The sequence below is a fragment of the Oppia nitens genome, unplaced genomic scaffold, assembly GCF_028296485.1.
Source record: "Oppia nitens isolate AA-2021 unplaced genomic scaffold, nextdenovo-longstitch-racon4-pilon3 scaffold1_pilon_pilon_pilon, whole genome shotgun sequence".
Classification (NCBI taxonomy): Eukaryota; Metazoa; Arthropoda; class Arachnida; order Sarcoptiformes; family Oppiidae; genus Oppia; species Oppia nitens.
This window is the reverse complement of record NW_026533199.1, coordinates 4,726,527-4,745,185: the sequence shown is the minus strand read 5'-3', so window position 1 is coordinate 4,745,185 and position 18,659 is coordinate 4,726,527. Positions and strand designations below refer to the sequence as shown.

General features: G+C 28.7%; 3 protein-coding genes across 3 annotated transcripts; 2 read left to right on the top strand and 1 right to left on the bottom strand.

The window, feature by feature from the left end:
* Nucleotides 1-702: 702 nt before the first annotated feature.
* On the bottom strand, nt 703-1,303 carry LOC128952986 (60S ribosomal protein L35-like). The gene has a single exon (XM_054298467.1). The coding sequence runs from the start codon at nt 1,177-1,179 to the stop codon at nt 808-810; it is 372 nt and encodes a 123-aa protein (XP_054154442.1). The 5' UTR covers nt 1,180-1,303; the 3' UTR covers nt 703-807.
* A 1,485-nt stretch (nt 1,304-2,788) lies between these two features.
* On the top strand, nt 2,789-12,223 carry LOC128966317 (myosin-I heavy chain-like). Its single transcript, XM_054313164.1, has 11 exons — nt 2,789-2,914; nt 3,582-3,644; nt 3,727-4,800; nt 4,868-5,233; nt 5,353-5,382; nt 5,522-6,411; nt 7,255-7,278; nt 7,687-11,098; nt 11,171-11,614; nt 11,686-11,811; nt 11,873-12,223. The coding sequence occupies exons 1-11, from the start codon at nt 2,789-2,791 to the stop codon at nt 12,221-12,223; spliced, it is 6,906 nt and encodes a 2,301-aa protein (XP_054169139.1).
* Nucleotides 12,224-15,433: 3,210 nt separating this feature from the next.
* LOC128952463 (CB1 cannabinoid receptor-interacting protein 1-like) lies at nt 15,434-16,975 on the top strand. The gene is made up of 4 exons (XM_054297865.1): nt 15,434-15,531; nt 16,183-16,280; nt 16,597-16,723; nt 16,788-16,975. Exons 1-4 carry the CDS (start codon nt 15,448-15,450, stop codon nt 16,968-16,970), a joined length of 492 nt encoding a protein of 163 aa, XP_054153840.1. The 5' UTR covers nt 15,434-15,447; the 3' UTR covers nt 16,971-16,975.
* Nucleotides 16,976-18,659: the final 1,684 nt, after the last annotated feature.

Genomic DNA, 18,659 nt, shown 5'->3' with positions numbered 1-18,659 from the left:
ATCTCAAATAACTTAATAAGTATCATACCGGTAAAGTGTAATTACAAATAAATTTATATATAAAAGTTTTATAATAATAATATATATATATATGTTGAAAATATTATATTGTTGAATTATTAAGATATATAAATCATATAATTGTTTAACAAAATATAATAATCAAAACACATAATACTCAAATATTGTTAATATATAAAATCTAAAATATTTAACTATTATATGTAAAATATGTTTTATAAAGTATAAACATATTTAAGCCAAACATTTTCAATTGTATTGAATTATCCATTTTAAAATTATTAATTTTTTCATTGTTTAATGTCTTGTTATTAAATTATTAATTAAAATATTATAATTATTTTTATTACACTTTTATTTAATAATTGAGAATATGTTTCTAATAATATCTAATAATATGTAATCTGGTTATCAGTAATGACAACAAATGAGTTACTCAATTATCACAATAATCTACTAATAATAATAATAACTAATAATTTAATCTCAATTTAATTATTAATTACCGGAAATATCATTAACACATTATATAGCAATTGAATGGACAATAATTTCAAATGAAATGCAAACATCAGTGTTGACCACAATTATAACCAATGATTGACAATATCGACAAACAAATGCCAAACAACTATCATATATTGAAATTAAATATTAAAATAACTAAAATACAGGTAATAATTATTAAATCATATTTTTATTGTTAATATCGTTAAACAAATCTTTATTGTATGGATTTAATGGTGTAATAACTCATACAAACAGACCATCGATGGTATCAAAGAATCAATGTTTGAGTGCAAACTTCCTCTGAGGCCAAGTCCTTTCACGTCGAGACTGTTTGCGTGTCTTAATGCTGGCCTCGTGTCGGGTGAGTCTCCGTCTGATAGCTCGCGTCAGTTTTGGCCGCAAATCAATCGGTTTTCGGGACTTGTCTTTGTAGAACTTCTTCAGATTGTCCCTCTGGTTCTGTCCCATAACAGTCAACACGCGGGCAATGTTTTTGCGGAATACCCTGATTTTGGACAGTTTACTTGCGGTACCTCCGGTCACTTTGGCCACTCGCAAATTGGCCAACTCTTGCTTCAACTCATCCAATTGTTTCGCCAATTCATCCCTACGTTTGCCTCTCAAATCTCTTGTCTTCACTTTTGACATCTTGACCTCTGGTTATCACCGAAATCGGCGTTTATTTCTCTATTTATAAAATGTGTTCACAAAAGTCAATACAAAACAGGAAAGGGATGTAAACTAGGATTGTGTGCGACTGTGCACTCAATACATATATATGGCATACATTCACTACATATCAATGCAATCAATACCACAGATAGGCGGGGCTTAACAACAGTCTCTACTTTTATACATATTATTTGTTGTTTGTATTTATATATTATAGAAATAATCTATGATTTCTATATGTATTTGTTATGACATTTATTACAACAATTAGTTTTTATATACAATTGAATCACATTAACCATTCATTGGCATTATATTTGTTAATATATATCATATAAACTATTAATTACTATTAAAATTATATAAATTATATATTTAATATTTATTTATAATAATTATATTATTTTTATTTACTATATATAATATTAAAATTAATACTATTATTAAATATATTTACTTGTACTTTAAACTAGTGTTGTTAAACGTTCAGTAATTGACTGAATTGAAATTAATGACAAAAATTAAAGAAAAATTTTCAACAAAAAAGTGTAGTTTAAGTCGAGTTTTAAATACATACATATACTGTACATTTAAGTACAAACATATATAATAGTAAAAATATATAATACTATATACTGTAAACAATTTTATTTAAATATATATATATTTCCTTAAAACAATAGTTTTAATAAAGTTAAGTACAGTATATGTTAGAACAGCATATAAATTAAACTGCAATATAGATATACATACTGTATGTATATATACAACGAACAAATAGTTTAACTTTATTTATATTTAGACGACTCATACATATTTGTCTATAGAATACAAATTATATAATTATGTAATTAAAAAAATAATTTTTATTATAATAATATTTCTATTATTTCTATGATTGCAAATATAGAATTTATTATATATTAATATTTTACTTTTAATTATGTTAATAAAGTATTAATTAAATTATTAGAATTGCTATTCTAATGCTAAGGTTTTTTGCATAATTGAATATTTTTATTAATGTTAAATATATTTATTTAAAATTTATATTAAATTTAAATTTTGAAATTTATGGGACAGATGTATGAAATATAAAATAATTAGCATGCACATTTAGTTATAATAAATATATTGGCAAATATTAACAACAATATAATGTAGAAAATTGTTGATAACTTAGTACTTCTACATTGATGTGATTATTACATGATTTCCCGTAATGTTTGTAAGCAATACAGTGAAAGACACCACAAGTGAGTTGAATGAGCAGTGAGTTTAGTAGAGAATATGTGGTGAATGTGTTTTGTGTGAACATTGTATGCCTTTATAACCAGTGCTGCCCTGAGATCACCATTTTATCACTAATAGTAACTCTCAGTCAGTCTCAAGGCTTATACCGATTGAAACGGTTTTCCTCTTTTAGGAAAAAACTATACATTAAATAACAAATAGATATGAGTGTTATAGCGTTAAAATAATAACTAATTTATTTATTTTATACACATTTTGCTGCATTCAAGCAGTAGTTTACGGATATATTTGATTATAAGTTTATTATATTATTTAAACTGTTATTACTGTTATGTCTGTCCAAACCATCGGTTGGCGACCTGAGGATGGAGTGCCTGACCTCACAGTTATCAGTAATATTGATGAACAGGGAATCAATACTAATCTGAAAGTCCGATATCTTAGGGAACAGATATATGTAAGTATTGTTTATATTTATAATTATAAAATGATCATGGTTAGTTTTGCAATTAGTTATATTATATATTATATGCTTAATTGATTGCATAGGACTATCACTGCTTCTATTTAATCGCTTATATATTAGTCTAAAGTTTTCATTTCAATTACATATGTAATACACAGGTATGCCTTCATATGACTCACACATCCAAACACATACCCAATACCCACACCCCTGACAGTGCTCTTCACTGAACACAAGCCATAACATCATTGAAGAGCACTGACAGTGAATGTCTATATAATTAATGAGAAGTCATATGAAGTCATACCTAAGGAAGGCTTTCTTGGAAAAAGGAAATTACATTTAAAATAGTTTTGACGATAATATATAAACATTAAAATTATTATATTATATATAAATTTATATAACTTGTATTACATTTTTACAATAATTAGGTTATATATTTTGTAATAATTTAATTGAAATATGTTATTATTATAATTTTTTTTGAACAATTAAATTATACATTGTAAACATTGATATAAATTATTAAGCACTACACAAATATATATATATATATATGATTTAATGATAAATGATAATAATTAAATTATATAAATATTTAATTGTATGAATATTGAGATGATATTAATAAAATGTGATTATAAATTGAATGTAGACCTATACCGGCACTATTTTAGTGGCAGTCAATCCATACAAGGAATTAGATATTTATGAGACGGTTAGTAGCCTTATATATATAAATAGATTTACCTATAGTTACATCACATTAATTATTTGTAAACAACTTTTTCAATGTTAAGGAATGGGTTTATAAATATAATGGACAAAAGATATCACAACAAGAGCCGCATGTGTTTGCCATCGCCGAAGCGGCCTATAGTCACCTACAGTTAGACAACGCCAACCAGGCGTGTGTCATATCAGGAGAATCAGGCGCCGGAAAGACAGAGTCCACGAAATTTATTTTGCAATACTTATGCACCGTTACGTCCAATCAGTCGACTTGGATGGAGCACCAGATTCTTGAGGCCAACACTATTTTGGAGGCCTTCGGTAACGCGAAAACAGTACGAAATGACAACTCTTCCCGATTCGGCAAATTCATTCAAGTTTGCTTTGATTGGCGCTATCAGATCAAGGGCTGTATTATTCAGGACTATCTTCTCGAACAGTCAAGGATTACATTTCAATCGGCCGGTGAACGCAATTATCATGTATTTTACCAATTAGTGTCCAGCGCTCAACATAATGCCGACATTAGAAACCAGTTCCTCATTGATCCCCTTGAAAACTATGCATATCTTAGACAGAGTGGGTGCTATAAAATTGATGGCGTCGACGACACCAATATGTTTGATTCATTACGACTGGCAATGTCTGTCCTCAATATACCACCCGAAATGTGTGACGGCATTTTCTCAGTGCTCAGTGCTATTCTATGGCTCGGAAATCTCCAGTTTGAAGACCATTTAGATGGAGAACGCTGTAAATTAAGTCCCGATGACGAGATGGTCATCGCAACAATGGCCACATTGTTAGGTGTGGACGCATATAAACTAACATTGGCTACACTTCAGCGTCAGATTAATGTTAGGGGAACTGTCACTGATATACCGTTTAAACTGCAAGAAGCGCGTGACAACCGACACGCGATGGCCAAAGCTCTCTATTCACGCACTTTTGCGTGGATTGTCAGTTACATCAACACGTGTACAAACCCGGGTCAGGATAGCGACCGTTTTCTCGGTGTACTCGATATCTTTGGCTTTGAGAACTTTGATGTCAACAGTTTTGAACAATTGTGTATCAATTATGCCAACGAAAAATTGCACCGATTTTTCAATCATTATGTCTTTGCATTAGAACAAGAAATTGTAATAATTTTTTTTTGTATAGTTATTAAACATATTTTTAACTAAATATTGTTTATTTGATTAACAGTACCGACAGGAGGGCATCTCATTTTCTCACATAAACTTTACGGACAATACCCCCTGTCTCGAGCTTTTAGAAAAACCCCCCAAATGTGTGATACGTTTGCTGACTGAGGAATGCCGGATACCTAAGGGAACTGATATAACATATGTAAATAAACTTCACTCAGAATTCGAAACTCATAGCAATTACATCCGCGGTGACGACAGACGTCGTTGGGAAATGGAGTTTGGGGTCAGACATTATGCCGGAGATGTTGTCTATAATATAACCGGTTTTATCGAGAAGAACAAAGATGTACAACAGGACCAACTCTTTGATCTGATGCACGACTCGTCAAATGTTTTTGTCAAAGATATCGTCAAATTTCAGGTACCGGTAATTGTTTTTTATCTATGCATTCAAATAACAAATCAATTTAAAAACATATTAAATAATATTATTAACTTTCTTTGCTTATAATACACTTATCCTATGCTTTCCTTCATCAGTGGTATTGGAGTTACCAAATGACAGCTGAAGTAATAATTTATATAATAAATAAATTTTACATAATTTAATGCATGAATAGAGCCTTATATATGATTATATACTGAAAATTATATATTCAATTACATCAAGAATTTTAATTAAATAATTATGTTTTACTATTATGTTTAGGATTTAATGAATGTGACGGCCAGTCGTGTGGCAAATACGACTTACGCTACAATCAATCGGATAGAAAATGCTACCAAAACAAGCAAAGGTCGGCCAACAGTAGGCGACGCATTTCGTTTTCAATTGACAGCACTCGTAGATTTGCTACACTCAACCAATCCATGGTATGTGCGATGCATTAAACCTAATATGATTAAAGCACCGGACTTTTATGATGAGCAACAAGTTCAGACACAATTGCAATACTTGGGAATGTTAGATATTATACGAATTAGACGGGAAGGCTTTCCTATACATTACCCAATTAGTCAATTTGTGTTAAGATATCGGTGTTTAGTTTTGAAGTATTTGCGTCATATGGGTCTTCAGGCAGACGCGGCCGCAAAGATATTAATGATGTTAAAGATGCCAAAGACTGAGTGGCAAATCGGCAAAACCAAAGTTTTCTTAAGATTAACAGTTCACGAACCACTTGAAGAACAACGAAAAACTTTATGTCATCGGATGGCTGTTATAATACAGAAGCGATTAAAAGGCTATTTTCAAAGACAAAAGTTTCTTAATCTGAAGTATTGTGTCATTTTCATACAATTACATTTTCGAGGACATTGCGATCGGCTTAGGTATCTGAGAATGAAAAGGGCGGCCATTACTATACAGGCGTTTGTAAGAGGAATGTTTGCTCGAGAAGTGGCGGCCGCTATGAAACAAATGAAACGCGTAGAAGAAGAGATGAGACGTAAAGAACAGGAAGAATGTGAACGAAAATTACTCGAAGAACAGAGAAGGTTAGCTCAACTACAACAACAACAACTGCAAAATGGTGTCAAACAAACTGATGGCGACCACAATGTCGACACAAATGAAGAGCAAGTCAACGAATCGCTTCTGTATGTATTCAAACATTTATTTTTTAAAAATATATTTTTATATTTTTAATTATATTAGTATTTAAATAATTCTAATGTTTATTAAGTATTAAAAAGTGTTTTTTAAATATAAATATTTTAGAGAAGTTTTATCTTATAATATAATATTCACAATCTTTATACACAATTATTATATTAACAAAAATATTCACTATTACTAAAGTATTATTTCATTGAAATGCAGTACATTGTATAAACTTATTGTCTAATTCAATTTCTAATATTACTATATTATTGTATTATTTTTTTAAAGTGCATTTGAATATATTTTCAGATATATAAAAAAAAAGTTAGGAAATTGTATAAATAATTTAAAAACAAATTTTTTTAGAACTATACATATATTATAGAGTACTTTACTTATTGTAAACAATTGAAATAATGTTAAAATTATTGATTTAATCATATTTTATTCAGTTTTAGTTTTAGTCGAAAAAAACATTTAGCTTTTAATCTGTTTTTAAAATCAGATATATTGAGGCAAATAACATGAATAGTAGGTACTATTGTTATTGTTTAATATCGATTGGATTCAAGAGGAATACCATAACACCAGACAAGTTGCGAGTTAACCAAACACTTATGACTCATTAGGGGTTATAAACTGTATTAAATGTAACAAAATTATATAACATCTCATATATCAATATACTTCTATATATATATATATAACTGCTTTGTCATATAAAAACAATAATAGCATTAAATCTAATCATATCAATTATAAAATCAATAAGTGGCTTATATTTCATATGCGATGCCTTTTTTTGTCTTTATCTAAACGCTAACCACACATCGTAACAGTGCTATATTGGAGGAGCGATACGGGTATGGATTAACTAAATAATATATAAAATAGTTTTTATATAGACTTGTAGTCATTTAGTCTTTCAATGCAATCCATTATTCTTTACTCATATTCCCAACCAATGCTTCACTAAGTTTTCATTAAATCTCACATCAATTTTGATGAATAAATCTTTTTATGTGTTTGTCTTTATGTGTCTTTTATATGTTTATTGTGTGTAATATATGTTAAGTAAACTGAGAGCAGATACTGTTCCTTAACACAAACACATTAATAACACATACCCTCCCTATAAAAGTGGATCAAAATCTGTTACACAAAAAATAAAAAAGTTATTGAATTTTTGTTCACTTAATCTTTCATTGAAAGTTCAGTGAACTTATAAATAATATTTTAACAAAATTTGTATTAATCAATGTCACCAACAGATTGGCACAAAAAGAAGTGCAGACAATAGCCCGACTTATTGAACAAAATGGATTATTGCAGAGGACTGTCATCGATGGCGGTTCCGACGGTAACTCCAAGTCCTCTTACGCTGATTTGGAACAAATGTTCTCATTTTTGGCAGAAATTCAAGAGTCGAGAGGTGAAGAAATTGTTGGTGATATTAGTCAACAGTTTGATCAATTGATCCAACAAACTGAGTGTGATATGAATGATCTTAATCAGAAAATATCGGAAATGCCAGTTGAGTCCATAGACACACCAAACAGTCCTATGCTTCCACCCACCGGTTCAGATATGCTATCAGATACTATACCATCAACAGTATCCACTACACCACTGCCATCACCAGGTGGTGATCACGACAGACAAAGTAGAGAAGTGGACAGTTTGATCAGTGCCACAGAGTCGGAGCGATCACCACTTTATACTCCATTACAACAAACAGAAAGAAGTTATTCATTTGAATTTCAAGACGAAGACGAGAACCAGTCGTTTGTCGTTCAAAACAACATTAATAATATAAAGCAATCGCTAACTAATGGAAATTCAAGCGATAATCAACATATTATGACTGAAAAGATCAACGGATGGACTGATAAAGATAAGACTCCGATAACGACACCAATAATGCAACAGTCAGTGATCGACAATAAATTGTTGGCAAAACAACAGATGATATTAAATGAACAACAAAATGATAAAAATGTTGTCGATTTGCGGACACACGATATGACAGAGTTTGCCGACAAGTTTTTTAATAATCACATTCGCGACTTCGGTAGTGGTGTTATCCGGACGTTAACTCGTAAGAGGAAGACTGGCGACGATTTTATACCAAAAGCTGAAATGTTTGTTTGGACGGCTAATAATGCCATTCCCACCACTCATATTCATCTTCATGACCCAGAAAACGTAGTGCTCGGGTGCGCCATATTCAAGGAGTTAAGCAAATATATTGAGGGAAATCTTAAACTCGAAGCTGAGGTTCGGCTCATTCAGACTATCATTGGTCACGGAATAGAACGCGAAGAATTGAGAGATGAAATATTTGTTCAATTGGTTCGTCAGTCAAACGGAAATCCATCGCGCGATGAAACTATTCGGGTGTGGATGATGTTAGGACTGACCACTGCTGCCTTTCAGCCGACCAAAGTGTTTGCCAAATACTTTCTTAGTTATCTTCGTAAACATCTTCGTAAAGACGCATCCATTTCATGTTACGCTCAGTTCTGTATCGATAATCTTCAATCACCGAAAGCTCATATCCGACGTATGCCTCCGTCATCTCTTGAGATCAATGCTGTTCGTACACTTAGTAGTCTTGTTTGTCGCTTTTACTTCCTCGACGGTCGTACCAAAGCTATAGACATACATCCATGCGATACTGCCAACGATGCAATGAACTGTTTGTCTAATAAAATAGGTTTGCGATCATTAGAGGGTTGGGGTCTTTACGAAGTGACTCCAGAATATGAGAGAGTCATCAAAGGACACGACTTTATAGCCGATATTATTACAAATTGGGAAATGTTTCAAAAGAATAGTACTTATGGTACCAAAGGGTCAGCCAAACAAAGCTTTACATTAGGTGGGGGCGACTGTCGGTTTGTGTTCAAGAAAAGATTGTTTAAAAACACGTGCGAAATACCACACGACCCCATAGAGGTCAACCTTTTATATGCTCAAGCAGTTCACAATGTTGTCAAAAAAGATGAATTCCCAGCGAGTGAAAGGATAGCTTTACAATTGGCTGGACTTCAAGCTCAGGTATCACTCGGTGATTATGTCGAGGGAAGACTATCGAGTTATGAAGACATCGAAAATTATATCTGTTTTAGGATTAGAAAAGCAGCCAATTATACAAAGATGGAGTGGGCCGTCAAAATAGCTGATGCACACAGAATGTATGGCAAAGGCAAAGCTGATCTCGTGGCCAAAGTCTGGTACTTATCGGTTGTCATGCAATACCCGACATATGGAGCCACTCTATTCCCGGTCACATATAAGGGTTATCTCTCCTACGGACACAATCTGATGCTTGGAGTTAATTCTGAGGGTATATTGATTACCAATCCATCGGATAAATCAATACTTAATGCTTACCGTTATTGTGATATTGAATCGCTGACTGTATTTCCAACTGAAAACTTGTTGTCTATAAAACTGATCAAAACCTTAGTTGAAAGTCATAAGGGATTAATATTGACATTTGAGACGAATCAAAAAGAAGAAATCGCAGCACTTGTGGCCAGTTATTCACCGAATCACTCAAATTGGATGAGACAAACAAATGCTATCAATGGACTAAACGGTGCAAATGGTGAACCTAATAGACGAAGACTCTTGAAAATGACTTTAGAGGACCGAATGAAGTTACATCACGATGTAGTCAACTGTCGCCGAGTCCTTATTGATAGTAATATCATGAGACGACCGCCCGATGAAAATCGTGGACTTTTCCGCAATACGTTAAGACGTCTAAATAAAGTCCGAATCGATAAATTGAAACAAGAATTCGGGTCTGAGTTCGATGAGGCCTTCTTTCGACATTTTCCGCACTCATTCTGGGCTTATACCAAAAGTCCAATGCAAAACTCCATACTTGTTATATCTGATCCTGAATTAGAAGCCATGGCTGTCAACAATTTCAATGCCATTTTGGCCTATTCTGGATTAAACATCGCAGAAACTGAAGAAAGTGCTTTGGATGAAAAAGAGTGGCCACGACATCAGGAAAAAGATCAAATTAGATTAGCTCAGAGTATATTAGATAAATGTCTTCGTAAAGATGCAGATATTTTGCGAAACGAGTTTTTCCTACAATTAATCAAACAAACCACCGATCATCCCGATCCCAACAGTCGAGTCAATGTCCGGCACTGGCAACTTCTGGCACTGGCCTGTAGTATAACATATCCCAGTGATCGCCGTATATTGGCTTATCTTCACTCTCATTTACGTCGATGTGCTTTAGATGAGGTCACTCAAGAGGGACAATACTCTCACTTTACTCTTCGCAATCTTCAGGGAACTCTTGAAACTCGCGGTCGAAAGTTAGCCCCTTCTAGAGCTGAGATATTGAGCACAATTAATTGTCGGCGCATATATGCGAGGATACACTTTTTGGACGGTCAGTTCCAAGCCGTCGAATTTGATGCCTGTGCTGTCATATCGGAAGTGATCGAACAAATACAACTTAAAATTGATTTACGACAAAACGCTTCGGGATATGCACTCTACCAGATGCTCGGTCTTAATGAACAGGCCTTACAACCTGAAGAAAAAGTTGGCGACGCTGTGGCCTATTGGGAGAAATGGAACGAAGAACAAACCAAAACCGGAACTATCGGCAAAATACCACCAGAAAGGACTCACTTCTTCATCTTTAAAGTAATTCATGTTTTGAGAAAAACACAAATTATATAAATTTATTAATAAATTTTTTATTTATTTTGTTTACAGAAACACTTACTTTTAGACGCATTCGTTGATATGTCGGATGCGGTCGAGAAAGAGCTTTTGTATCATCAAATTGTCACAAATATACGGTTTGATAGGTTTCCTATTACAGAACAGGAGGCTGTCATGTTGTGCGCCCTTAAAGCACAGATAGATTTAGGAGATTATGATAACGGAGTTTTAGATTATCGACAACTTATTGGTCAATGTCTTCCACCTCGTCTTCTCAACAGAATAGCACCCGAATCAGTGGTTACACAGCACCAGACAATTCAGGGAATGCAAACAGACGAGGCTAAACAATCTTTCTTCAATCTGATCCAGTCGTGGCCCTTACACAGAGCTACCATTTTTGAAGTCATGCAAACTTATACCTCTTCATGGCCTAAGAACCTATGGCTGGCCATCGATCAAATGGGTCTTCATTTGCTTGAATTAAAAACTCGAGTAATTGTCTAAAATTTTAAACTTATTTAATCTTTAATATCATATCTAAATTGATTGTAATTTTCATACAGAATGTATTGTCTTCATGTGATTATCGAAATATTGTTGATTACAATCCAACCATTAATAGTCTTATGATTGTTGCGATGGCCAGCACTTCCACCAAAACTATGAAATATATGTTTTTAACACAACAGGTTTGATATTTAATAAATATATATTTGTACTCTACAGTACTGTATTATTTTTATCAAACAGGCCCTACAAATAGCACAACTGATACGCGACTACACATCAGTGTTGGCTAATGAAAGGGGAATCGGTAGAAGAAAATCTGTGGAATTTGATTTAGCACTTCGGCCGCCACAGACAGGTCATCATATGATACCACCGATACCACAACCGAGAAGAACTGTCCAAAGAGGAGCACCGGGTGGGGAACAACTGTATCAGAATCACCAATTGACGAGACAACAGCAAATACAACAACATCTTTATCAACAGCAACAACAACAACAAATGTATCAAAATATGCGACGATTGCGACCAATGAGTATACTCCAGAAACCGCCGCCACAGATCATAATGACTGAACCGGAACACGTCTAACGATACTCATTGTCTGTAAATTACATTTTAGATTAATTAATTATTTAATTGATTTATAAGTGTTTTATATAAATTTATTAATGTATTATTGATATCTATTATGATATTTATAATTATTACCGTATTTTCTGACATAACTTGCTATACAAAAACTATCTAAATTTTAGCCAAATTGAGTGATCAAATCGAGATAATTAGATATTCTGTGTGAACACCATCAACAACATCATTGAATTATAAATAGAAATACCATTTAATGACAAATTAATTACTTTAGTGTTATAATCACAATATAACTTATAAGGTATAAGGTATGTGATTGTTGTCAACAAATTAATTAGCAAAATAGCAAAACCTGCCAAAAAAGTGTCTATTATCTACAGTAGGTTATCTTTACAGTATAATATCAATTTAGACAAGTTTTTAATACAATATTATGTTGATAAACACGGTATTGAAATATTAGAATTAACTTAAAAATAAGAAAATAATTATTAGTGTATAAATAATTAATTTAACATATTCAGCTTCAATTATTAGATTTAATTGAAAATTATTTAATAACTGAAATTTCTAATTTTAATTATCATGTTTTGTGCCAATTTTTTATATAAATTATACTGTTTTTATTATTTTGATAATTTTTACTGAAATTTTTGGCTTTATAAATGCAACAGGGAGAAAAATATTTGATGATATAATGGGTTAATAACACATTAAAATTATTTGCTCAGAACATCACACATATAATCAGATAAAAAGAGAGACAAAAATTTGATTGATGTGTGGATTCATATATAATAAACCATTTTTCCACTCAATTACTGATTAGGTTTTTATTAATACTAAACATATAGAGAATCTCTTTATACATTATATACATAAACAGTATATAACATTACAATGCTTTCATTGATTATCACAAAACATAAAAACAATTGTTTTAGCAATTTTTGACTTCCGGTGCTAATTAATTCACACTTAAGTTGTGATGAGATTCATGTTTTTTAGTAACACAACATTTTTATTCAATTTTTTTGCTGTAAATAATTTTACGCTCATTTTTTACAAATTAACTTATAAATACATTTTCTATATGTAATTTATTATAAAGTTGTTGGTCACATTTTAATACTTAATTTGCGAAAAAATACGAAATTCCGGGCATCAAAGCAATTTATTTATTAAAAAAATAAAAACATAAAATGTTTTTAAATAATATTGATATATTGAGGTTTTTTTTAAAAAGCTCACTTTTTATCTGTATAAATTATTTTATATTTATTTATTAATTAAGAAATAATTTTATTGAAACTCTTGTAAATTATAACTATTATTATTATATATATGTGTAAAATAATCTCATTTGTGATATATTTTATACTTGAAGTTTTTGTTGTTGATTTGTTTACTTTAGTTAGAAAACATTGAATATTTGAGTACTTAAGTTGGGTTAGAAGTGAACAAACATTACTGAAATGTATATTTGAAAAATAGGAGAAAAGTGTAAACTTATTAATTTAATGAGTTTTCTAGTTTTTTGCAATTGTTGTAAATAAGATGATAATTATTAGACATTATTAAGGAAAGGATTGAAAGATTGGGTTTGAATCAGACGCTGAATATTATATACAAAGTATAGATTTCTAGTCATTTGTCCAAAAACTAAATAAATTGGGTTTTAAAATATTTTTACTAATTTAATTGTTATCGATTTTAATTATAATTATTTTTGATTTATGTTTAATTTTTCAATTGAATAAAATAAATTTTCGATTCTTATTTATTATAAATCGATATAATAATTGTCATTAAAATATATAAGATATTTACATAATATCTATATATTATTAGTATAAAATTTTAATTGTATAAACTAATATATGATAATAATAATTATTAAATTATTAAACTACAGCATTTTATATAATTATATGAGAAGTTATAAATATGTAAATTAAATTACTAATTGTAATTATAATAAAAAGAAAGAGAAAAATAAATTAAAATGACAGTTATGTGACTTTATATGTAATTTTGAAAGTGACACAATTAGTGTAAAATGTTTTTATTTATTAATATTATATTTATATAAAACTAAATAATGAATATGCTGTAGAGCTCATTAATTGTAATAATATTATCATTAAGTTTAGTTTATATTTTTTTCTATTTTTTTCTATTTTTTTAATTTTATTATAATTATAATGATTTTTTTTACTGTTTTTAATGACAAATTTTAAATAACAAAATAATTTTTATTAGTAATTTATTCGTATTTTTTAAATTAATTATGTAATTTTTTACTAATTGTAATAATTGGATTAATTTATGAAAATTTTTATAAAGCAAACATTTGTTGAGTATATTGTTATAAAATTAATTAAATAATTAACATTTTGATTATTTAACAAAAAATCTAATAAATGCTAACATTTAATTGATTGTTTAATATTTTGGAAAATATATAATTTAATATAATAAATAAATAAATAAATTTTGTAGTTAATGAATGAATGAGAGAAAGAAAGATAAAAAGTTGATTATTACTACATTTATAACATTAGTGTATTTACAGTATATGTAATTTAGTACAATAATATATAGTGTTAATTGTATTATGCAGTACAGTATATTTTATTGTTAATCAATAGTTATTGTTACCCAAAACTAACAATCAATAATACAATTATAGAACTCAATGAATAACTCTCTCATCGCTAAAACATTGGATAAATTGATAAAAATAATTTAGTGTTAATAAATGTTTGAAGTGATTATTGTATATATATATATATATATATATATATATAGAGAGAGAGAGAGAGAGAGAGAGAGCAGCTTGTGATAGAAAAATATATATCCGATATAATATATAATAACATAAATTTATATATAGAGAGAATATATGTAGCGTTTGGAGTATTAGGTTAGAGTGCATACATAGCATCCAAACTGTTGTGTTATATGTTATTGAATGATATGTACACTATATGTATGCAATACTACTCTTTTGCTGAATCCATAGACACAACACATCACCGAGTCTTGTATAGTCTTGTATTGCCATTGAGTAGAGTATGTGTGGCACTTGTTATATATTCAATGGTCTAACATTGTGTGCGTGAGTGTATATATAAATATATATATATATATATATACTGTATATATATTTGCGAGTAAGTGTATGGTATACGTGCTGGTGGTATACGGCATACAAAAAAATGGTGGATTTAGTGGACGACCGAAATTCATATAAAATTGAGTTACAAATCAAGAATAAAGACGACAATGATATCTATTATAAGGTATTTGTTTGACACCAATTGCTTGACTATATAAAACACAACTCACATATAATTATATATATTTGACTATATGTGAGATAACATAAGCGCATGAATTTGTTATTTCTTATTATTTAATCATTTAACGTTTGTACAAAATTTTCACTATTTTATTATTTTTATTAACATTTTGTTCTACAGTATTAATTGTATAATTATTTTTAATTATAAGAAACAAATTGCTATATACTATAAATGATAGCATAATATGTTTGTCTGCTATTATAATATATTCTGCATTATTCTGTAAAAAATTCTTGAATTTTATAGTATTTTTTCACTTTATGTCTGTATTTATGTCTCTGAAAATTCTTGATTTTCTGCTATTTTAAGCTAATATTGATTTTTTGTTGGCTTTGGAAACTGTATGAACAATAATATTAAGATATTTTGATTCATATGTCATGTTTTCTCATTTCCCATTAATAACAATGTTATAAAAATAGACGATCCGTTTACTATAATAATTGTGTTGTTGTTTAAACAAAAGTAAACATTGATATTACCAAATATGCTTAATATTGAGTTCCGTTTTAATTATATTATATATATATTTATCTTATAATATAACATACTGTATAAACTTAACATATGATATATCTATCCAAATAGCGCGATGGCCAGCGTTTTGACAGTGAATATACACTCAAATTTATGGTCGAAAATAATTATGAATTTACAGTTACTGTGAAGCCATCTCTGCCTTTACAGTAAGTTATTATTGAATTTTATTATTTTGTTTTTATATCATTTAACATCAGTTCAAACTAAACATTAATCACAAAACACCCTAAAAATATGACACTATCTAAACATTAATTTATAAATATTATATAACAATTTCCAGTTGTTTAATATAATGTGAATTACTAAATAAACATAATGTAAAACATATGCAATTTTATTTTATTTTTACTAATACATCAAAAAGGCACTAATTTAATTGCAAACTAAAACTATTAATAAAGAATATTAACATTAATCCCATTAACATTATGTACTCATAATTTTAATACTAATCGACAGAAGTGTGTCGGTGCAGGGGTCAGGCGTATCGGTGACCGACAAATCACAAGAGAACGGTAGCTCTACCTACTTGTTCTCGTGGGACTCGACTAAAATCGACGCAAATAAGAAAAAAGACAGAAACAAAGTTAGACATTAAGAATATTCTTTAAACAATTATTGTTAAACGTTTATTATATGATAAACTATAGGTACAACTGTTGCTACAATTTCAAGGAGGACTCACACTAGTCATACCATTGCAGGTAAAGTTTTATAAGAGTGAGGACACTCAGCATCTAACGTGGGGAACACCATTGCATCACATCGACTACGAGTGTCGCGTCAAACCCGGACAAACTTATGTGGATATTATTAAAACTATCTTTAGATAAGCAGTTGGGCATAAATCATACTGTTTTTGAAACATACCTTATATATATATATATTGTAAATTATAATTTACTCAACATAATTTTTTATGTCGTTACCATTAAGCGAAATTATCATATATAATTTTGCATTAATCAATTATTGCAACAATATTTATCAGTACAAATGCAACAAAATAAAACAGTTATTACATTACATAGCTAATGATATATCTAAAGTTGCAATTTAAAATATAATTATTTTAAAATAAAATACTGTAAATCCAAAAAGTGTTATTTATTGTAACAAAATAATCATCCCTATAATTAGGATAATATATAATTTTTTATAAGATATTACAAAAATTAGATTTTTATAGAATGACTACTAACTAATGTTTCCTTGGCTTCCCTTTTTCATAACAACACAATTTATAACATTTAATTAATAATAATATAAATAGTTTTATTATCAGTTTACAAATTTATTAAATATGAGTAATTTTATTCAATATTTATAATTGAATCTCAGAGATAAAAACCATTTTATATATAAATATATATAGCTTTTTATTGAATATATTTATGATATACTGTATTTTATATGTTAATATTATATAATTATTTATTATATATAGATATTATTTAAAGTTAATTTATTGTTAATGTTAATATTATTATTAATTTCTAAAAAAATCTAAAAATATCTGTAAACGTAATAATTTTAATTGTTATGCATAACATGGTTATTGTACTGTAAATGAACAATAGTTTAAAGTAACATTTATCCATCCCTAAATACTTTATTGAATATTGTATTAAATTATATTAATATTATTATAATAAATTACCATGTTTAATTTCAATTATTTTGTCAACAATCTTCACATATTCATACTAAATTATTTTATACCTTTCATTAATAAAGTTTATTTTAATTAGTTTAAAAATGTTATTTCTAATAACTGATGATAAAATTTTATAAATAATTTGTATATGGAGTTCATCTGAAAATGCTTTCTATAATTCTCAACTGGTTTATATTATAATTAGCTTAAAGTTAATTTAAAAGTGTATAATTTTAGTTGTTTTAATATTATTTTCAATATTAAATAATAGAAATTTATAGCACTAATTATGATTAACTATGAGTTTATCTTTTTTTATATTTGTTGTCAGCTAATTGTCTGATCTCATAAAAGTTAAAATAATATTACATTATATTAGTATTGTTTCTTATTTTGTTTGCTATATTAAAAATTCATTTTATTTACTATATTTCTATCAATAATAAATTTATATGATTTTTTATTTATGATTTTTTTAAATGTTTATTAAAATCATTATTTATTAATTTCTATTAAATAGTAATTACATATAATTAATTTAATTCAAATTTATCAATCCATAATTATTCAAAGTATTAAAATATCAATATATGTCAAAAACTAAGTATTAATAAAATTAAGTTATTTAATATTAAATGTATATTCATTTTACAATACTTGATAAATGAGTGTAACTATAGATAATTATTTTAGTAGATATCATTAAATTAACATTTTAGTTGATATATTGCAAACTTTGCCATTTTATGTCAGATATTAACTTAAAAACAAAATTGTCGTCATTGAAGACTATTTAGATAATAATTATATATATAATAAAAATATTTTAAATATAAACCAATTAAAAACGTTCTGACATATAATC

Coding starts and splice junctions, on each gene's coding strand:
- LOC128952986 (XM_054298467.1), bottom strand. CDS start 1,179: ATGTCAAAAGTGAAGACAAGAGATTTGAGAGGCAAACGTAGGGATGAA.
- LOC128966317 (XM_054313164.1), top strand. CDS start 2,789: ATGTCTGTCCAAACCATCGGTTGGCGACCTGAGGATGGAGTGCCTGAC. Junction 7,279..7,686: donor ATATTGGAGGAGCGATACGG/GTATGGATTAAC, acceptor TGTCACCAACAG/ATTGGCACAAAAAGAAGTGC. Junction 11,812..11,872: donor ATATGTTTTTAACACAACAG/GTTTGATATTTA, acceptor TTTATCAAACAG/GCCCTACAAATAGCACAACT.
- LOC128952463 (XM_054297865.1), top strand. CDS start 15,448: ATGGTGGATTTAGTGGACGACCGAAATTCATATAAAATTGAGTTACAA. Junction 15,532..16,182: donor ACAATGATATCTATTATAAG/GTATTTGTTTGA, acceptor CTATCCAAATAG/CGCGATGGCCAGCGTTTTGA. Junction 16,281..16,596: donor AAGCCATCTCTGCCTTTACA/GTAAGTTATTAT, acceptor ACTAATCGACAG/AAGTGTGTCGGTGCAGGGGT.